This window comes from Cryptomeria japonica, chromosome 1, assembly GCF_030272615.1.
Source record: "Cryptomeria japonica chromosome 1, Sugi_1.0, whole genome shotgun sequence".
In the NCBI taxonomy this organism is placed as follows: domain Eukaryota; kingdom Viridiplantae; phylum Streptophyta; class Pinopsida; order Cupressales; family Cupressaceae; genus Cryptomeria; species Cryptomeria japonica.
Genome location: NC_081405.1, coordinates 612,151,416 through 612,159,295, shown reverse-complemented (window position 1 = coordinate 612,159,295; position 7,880 = coordinate 612,151,416). Strand labels below are relative to the sequence as shown.

The 7,880-nt window shown below is 34.1% G+C and overlaps 1 protein-coding gene across 5 annotated transcripts in view; it reads right to left on the bottom strand.

The window, feature by feature from the left end:
* Positions 1–4,837: 4,837 nt before the first annotated feature.
* LOC131049405 (uncharacterized) overlaps positions 4,838–7,880 on the bottom strand; it is a 95,150-nt gene continuing 92,107 nt past the window's right edge. For 3 of the 5 annotated variants that reach the window (XM_057983453.2, XM_057983452.2, XM_057983450.2), the window contains one exon: positions 6,778–7,756. In XM_057983453.2, coding sequence (XP_057839436.2) covers positions 7,744–7,756 — 13 coding nt within the window. In that variant the 3' untranslated portion in view covers positions 6,778–7,743. Of the gene's footprint in view, positions 4,956–6,777; positions 7,757–7,880 lie in introns of those variants that run through there. The other 2 variants (XM_059220188.1, XM_057983451.2) reach the window with 2 other exon arrangements.

Genomic DNA, 7,880 nt, shown 5'->3' with positions numbered 1-7,880 from the left:
CAACATTTCTAAATGGTGAAATCTCAGAAGAAGTCTACCTAGAGCAACTTGAAGGGTTTGAAATTTATGATGTAGAGTCTCATGTGTGCAGACTCAAAAAAGCTCTCAATGGGCTTAAACAGGCCCCCAGGGCCTGGTATGAAAGAATTGACACCTATCTCTTAAGACTAGGTTTCTATAAAAATGATGCAGATCCTAATCTCTACTACAAAAGAAATAAAGGTGATATGCTAATGTTGATTTTATATGTTGATGACTTATTAATCACAGGAAATGATCATCTTATAGATCAATGCAAGAATAATCTATCCAAAGAATTTGATATGAAGGACTTAGGACTCCTTCATTATTTCCTAGGATTGGAAGTATGGCAAAATTCTAACAATATTGTACTAAACCAAGGAAAGTATACCTTGGACATCTTGAAGAGATTCGGAATGCATAATTGCAGACCTATGACCTCTCCCATGGAAACAAATTTACATAAACTTAGAGAAGCAGCAACAGAGTCACAATCCACTGATCCTACACTCTACAGACAAATGATTGGGTCCCTGATGTATCTGGTAAATACAAGGCCAGATATCTATTATGTTGTCAATGCCTTAAGTCAGTTTATGTGTGAGCCTAAGGAAATTCACTTGATTGCAGTGAAACACATTATGAGATACTTACAAGGTACTCTAAACCTTGGTCTCAAATATGAGAAAGTCAATTTAGACCTACACGGATTTACAGACTCAGATTGGGCTAGGAGTGTGACTGACAGGAAAAGCACTTCAGGGTGTTGCTTCAGTTTGGGATCAGCCATGATATCTTGCATCAGCAGAAAACAATCTTTTGTAGCTCAGAGTTCCACCGAGGCCGAGTACATTGCAGCTTCCATGGCTACTTGAGAAGCAGTATGGCTTAGGAAGTTGCTTGTGGGACTATTTGGTGAACCTATGAAACCCACTGTCATCCATTGTGACAACCAGAGTTGCATAAAGCTTTCTATAAATCCAGTATTTCATGACAGATCCAAGCATATTGAGATTCCATACCATTATGTGCGAGACATGGTAGACAAAAATGTGATCAAATTGGAATATGTTAGCACAGGAGATCAGACTGCAGATATTCTGACCAAACCACTTTCCAGAGTGAAGGTTGATTACTTCAGAAAAGGTTTAAGTATGATAGAAAGGTAATTTGCTTTGTAAATAAGATGTTTAATGTGTAAACTTCTTTTGTCATGTTGAGACATTCTGGGTTTCACCCCCTGTGTTCATATCTAAGAGGTGATGATCTCTTAGATAATGAACACTTGTATATAGAAATCATAAGGTGACGATCTTATGATTCTTTAACCAGTTATCATATTGGATCTCTGGTATGTCATGGATGTGCCATGATGGTGTTGTGATAAAACATTTGTATAAAATGCTTGTGCACATATCACAACCTGGATAAGATGAGAATTTAATCATCCTCATATATTTATCCTTAGTATTGCGTGTTTAGGCAATACTGATATCACATGTTCGGGTAATATCTTGTCATAATGAAGTAATGAATCTTTTATATCACATGGTTAGAGTGATGTTTTATATTTGTATCTTGTGTCTTGATTATACTTCATATCAGGTGTTTTGATGATATATATTTTGGAGACTGACATTATGAAAAAGAAATGTGATGCAGGTTACTTTATCTATCTTCCAAAGCTAAGAGGGAGTGTTAATGCATTAGTAGCTTCTGCAAGATAAGACTCTCCTAACCTATTAATCTCCTTTGTTCTGTTTTGATTATGCTATCTGATTTATGCTTTCCGAACTGAATATGTTTATCGGATTACAACATTGATCATGATTATGATATTGACAGTGATAAAAGAAGGATTAGATCGACGACTTGCTTAACATAGTTAAGCGTCAATCTAATGCTATCGGGCTAGTAACCCGATAGCACATTAATGTCGATCCATAAATGGATCGGCATTAATATGCTATCGGGGTATTAACCCGATAGCATATAGAATGTTGTTATCGAGTTTAGTTCATAAACATGTTCGGGCCATTAACAAAGCATCTTAACTAAACACCGCTTTGAACAAGAGTTTAATTATTAATGTTAGTTACCAAACATAACATAGATCGGGATGTGCACTATGAAGAGGCACCGATCAATGAGTGCCTTGATCGGTCATGTCTAAATGACATGACCGGTCAAGACATCCATTGACCGGTCCTTTAAACATATAAAGCTCGATGTCATAACCCCTCTTTGGACATTGGATTATTGTGATTAAATAAATACGATAATTAAAACATTTATTAATTAGCATTTAATAATATTGGAAAATCGTCTCATTTATGAGACTTCACGATTTTCCTCTAAAGTGAGAGGGTTGTCATAACGCCACATCCTAATGATGTAATTAATAATAGCTTTTGTGATTCTTCATCACAATAATAAATTATCATTTATTATGTAATTAAAAATTAATAAATATTTATTAAATCACCAAAACAAAGTATTTATTAATTAATTGATAACAATAAGTATTTATTAATTAAAAATTAATAAATGCGTAAATGATATATAAATCAAAAATAGGATTAATTATTTAGTATGGTAAGATAGCTAGTACTTGATAGACTAAAGAAAAGGTAGAACATCCTAGGTTGGATTCATGTTAAGATAGTTTTGTCTATTAATCGATTTAGTTAAGTTATAAATATATTGGAAATCGATTAATTACGGTTAAAACTGTCCTGAACCAAGTAGGGGACATTACAAATGGTATCAGAGCCATGATCTTGCCATCCTGTAGGGTAAGATTCAATCAACGACTTATTCTAGTCAATAAACAGAGGCAAATACCATGACGGATAAGCAACGAGGGTTCCATCTCGTAAGATGAATTTAAAATATATTATTATCAGCCAAATAGATATTGAATTGGTATGACTTCAGAGTAATTCAAATTAGAATAGTGGATAACTAGGCATATCCATGTGGCATTTAAAATACTCTATATATATATATATATATATATATATATATATATATATATATAATAATGACAAAAAAATAACAAATAACAAATAAGCTGGCATTTAAATTGAGAATAAATTAATCATAAATTCCATATGAACCATTAGTGAGGAAATGGGGTAGAGCAATGAGGTCAGCAGATGTTAGGCCTCTGTCAGGTACATCACCCGCTATGGCGACTGTAGGTCTGCCATTAGTGAGGCCAAGGGGGAGTAAACCACTCTTGGGCTTGATAAGTGCTATGGGCGTCTCATTGCGTATAAATCCTTTTGATCTCACTGAGGAAGTGAATACGAAGAAGGCTAATGCATACACAAATATTTATTGAAATTACAAGTCAATATTGAATTGCATTATTAATGTGATTTTAAGATCACAAGGATTAGTCCCATAAAGAAACCATGGATTAATTATTAAGTAATGATGAATGGATAAATTGCATACCCAAACCCAGTAAGATACAAGGGAATAGGGCCATGGGATAGCAGGAACTAGGCATCTGTCAAGTAGGCAACCCACTTTGGATGACCGAACATTTGCCACAAGTTGGGCCAAGGGGGAGTGTACCGCTCTTGGGCATGATAAGCGCTACGGGCATCCTATTGCACCTACTTCTCCTTGGTCTCACTAGGGAATGAGTATGGAATTATCTCATTGATAACAGCATAATCTTAAACAAATTGACTAATAATAGATGTATACTTCACATTCACCACTAGTGTGGGAGAGAGATAGAGCAATGAGGTCAGCAGAAACTAGGCCGAGGTCAGGTAGGCAACCCGATGTGGATGACTAAAAGTCTGCCATCAGTTGGGCCAAGGGGGAGTGTACCGCTCTTGGGCCTGATAAGCGCTACGGGCGTCTCGTTGTGTCTAAATCTTTTCTCTTTCATTAATGGCGAATAGGGGGTTAAGCACAATCCATTTAATTAATACTTGAGGCAAGTATCCAAACATTGTGCTACCTATCCTCTTTGTCGATATGGCTAATCAGACTCATTATATTTACTCCATTTGAAATTCTAAGTACTCTACCTGAGATCACAAACTAGATTGAGTGTTTATGTTTTTGCATCAAGCTGGTGTTGATTTGTGTTTCTACTCATAACAAGAAAGAAATTTCACAATGTGTGTATTCACATGTATGCTTTGTGTTTTCCATGTGTATGCTCTGTGTCTTCCATGTGTATGCTCTGTGTCTTCCATGTGTATGCTTCATGTTTCCCATGTATATGCTTTGTGTTGTTTAACTCATGTTGGTAGATGACTTAGTTGAGGAAATTAAAATAAACATTTGCTTGAGGACAAGCAAATTCGAGAAGGGCAGACTGTCATAACCCCTCTTTGGACATTGGATTATTGTGATTAAATAAATATGATAATTAAAACATTTATTAATTAACATTTAATAATATTGGAAAACCGTCTCATTTATGAGACTTAACGATTTTCCTCTAAAGTGAGAGGGTTGTCATAACCCCACATCCTGATGATATAATTAATAATAGATTTTGTGATTCTTCATCATAATAATAAATTATCATTTATTATGTAATTAAAAATTAATAAATATTTATTAAATCACCAAAACAAAGTATTTATTAATTAATTGATAACAATAAGTATTTATTAATTAAAAATTAATAAATGCGTAAATGATTTATAAATCAAAAATAGGATTAATTATTTAGTATGGTAAGATAGCTAGTACTTGATAGACTAAAGAAAAGATAGAACATCCTAGGTTGGATTCATGTTAAGATAGTTTTGTCTATTAATCGATTTAGTTAAGTTATAAATATATTGGAAATCGATTAATTACGGTTAAAACTGTCCTGAACCAAGTAGGGGGCATTACACCCGATATGAATCATTTGGAGAAGACATAGAAAACGTAAATGATCTCTCTCCTTCAGCCTACAAACGAAACAATAAAATATTAGACAATATTATCACATATATATAATAGTTCTTTTATTGCAATTGAATATAACTTTACAAAAACCCTAATCAAAAATGCAGATTTCCGTCCAAAAATGGCAGAAAAAAATTTGCACGAGGAAAAAATCATGTCAGAGAAAAAAAGCGGGCTGCTGAAGATGGCGACCAGAGGAAAAGTCGTCACGCAGAGGTTTGAAGACGCGAAATACGAGAATAAAGACCGCAGAAGGAGGGAAAGAACACCACGAAATTCGTCACAACACAGCAGGTTGTACAGACAGAAAAGAATATCGCGATTTTTCAAACACCCTCAATATTCCACAGATAAAAACTGATTTCTAGAAATCTAAAAAAAAATTCTTTCGAAATTCTTTACTGGAAACAAATCCCCCATAAAATTTTAAAATCCCGCTCTAATACCATATTACACAATTGGTAAAAAATTGAATGTATGTTAAGAATGAGCAAACGCTCAATAAATAGGATTACAAAGAATTACAAGAGGGCAAGTTTCTAAAAAGAAACTACCAATAAGATCGAGCAAGATCTTATTAAGATATTTACACTAAGTTTACAATATTGAGCATTAATAATAAAATAATAAAGTATCATTCTAATAAATGCATCAACACAAAGATCTTTCTAAGTGAGATATTTTGGAGTCGAATACTTCAGAATAGCATAGATATCACAATAAGAATTTCTATCATCTTTAATCAAGTTGGCATGTCACCTTATATATATTGCTTTATAAGTTAATGTGTTTTAAGTACAATTTTTTTCATCCACTTGTATCTTGTCAAGCTTTGCTACCAATTTGATCTAAAAATAAATGAATTGCCTACAAAAATAATTTTGCAACATACATCAGTTGGTATGAGTGCTTTACCTTTCCTTGTTGTTCCACCAATCTCATCAATTCATACAAGAACCTGATTCATTCCTCTATGGGTCTATGTCTTTGCACCTAGGCCTTAATGATCATTTATATACCTTGTAATCTGGTTCATTTTTCCTGACTGAAGAGTAGTCATTTTAGATGGTTTTCAACTATGAAAGTTCATTCTCTAATTCTTTTGCCCCAACAAACATGTCTATTCTTATCTCTATTCTTTATAACTCGAAACCATTAAGAGTGACATTGTGAATTTGTGATTCAGCTCTTAGATCTGGATGACATGCTTGGTTTCCATGATTCCTAAGTCTCAATTTCTCATCCAACTATGTCTCCTTTTCCTTGTTTACCATCGCCGATGCCATATCATAGCAACTTAAACAAAGCATTGCATATGGTCCTTTTGAAACTGATGTAGTGGAATGTTTGGTCAATTCATTGTAATAGTTAACCCTGGTCGCTACTTTATATCTCTTATCAATAAGAAGAAAGTTGCTGCATGTATTGTCAGCATGTTGAGCACTGTCATTGGTCTTATGCAAACAATTTACAAGTCGTCTTGTAGAATATTACCACAATAAATTTACAGGCAGTGATATCACAATTTGACATTCCTATAATTGCCATTGGCCCTAGCTATTTATTTAAACATTATGGTATATGCAATTCTCATATGATATTGATACATTAGATCCATCAAGTTATATGATGGCAGAGGGTCACACATATAATGATAACCCTATGTAACTTTATTTCTTTGTGAATTTATAAGGCTGACAATCTGTCTTGACAGAACCATCATATAATTTGACATATCCATCCAACAGAAACTTGATAGAAATGAACATATTTTAATACTGTTTAATCCTTCATCCAGATTACTTGTAACTGTACCAGAGTATATAATAGCATTTCAATAAGCTCTCTCGTTACAGCCTTTCAAGTTAATTTTTAATACAATATGAATGAAGTATGTGCATCTTTGGCATACGGAATGAATATAAAATTAGTGACTAAAGCTATGGGCTAACCCAGAATTATCCTATAACAAGCTTTTTGCAAGCAAATATGTTGAATGAGTTGCAATGCATTCATTAAAATTTTACAACGCTTCAATCTCTTTCTCTATTAGGTCACACTGCCAATAATTAATTCTACCTCATGGATTTTGTCATTTAAGTGACAAGTCTATGAGCAAACCACAGGCACTTGCCATACCAGAATATGGAGGCCTCCTGCAGCCTTCACATAAAATATATCCCTAATGTAGGTTCACAATAGCAAGTCTGCCTCAACCAAACGAATCTTCAGTACTCCATGGAATTCCTCAGAATCACAGGGTAGCCAAATAATAGAGAACATTATAAACAAATGTAGTAACTTTTCTCTTGGTTTGGTATTTCAACGTTATTCATGTCTGCACATGTACTGCAAACATTCAAATGACAACAAGGAGCTTTCCTTCACAAAATAATCTAGTGTGAAACTTTTGTTCTTCTCAAAGGGTATAGTTTCATTACTTGTTCGTAAATCAAATATTCTCCAAGCCTTCACTTCTAGTTACAGGGAAATTCACATCTGGAAAGACGGTACTTTACTAATCTCAACAGCCATATATCTCTCAAGTATATCACAATTTTACCTTGACAAGGAAGGGATTGAGACAGTATTCTGCCCAACAGAAATGACAAGGTCATACCTCTTGATGTTTTACAGTATACCTTCTCTCCTTGCTTTGTAGTTTCTGTAATGGAATGTATGGCATACCATGCAATGACCCAAAAGCTAGTTATACAAGGGTAAATGATACTGTAGCTGAACGCAGCTTATCACCAGCATCCTCCCACTGAGATCGAGGGGCTGTTGCTCCTACAACAAATACCTGTTAAGTGTAGAGATCAATAAATTGTAGCCAAGTAAATTAAAAACTTGCTCCTTGATAATGACCAGTATTTTTGGAGTTTGGACAACTCAATAAAAAAGTTAAACAATGAAAATGCAAGCTC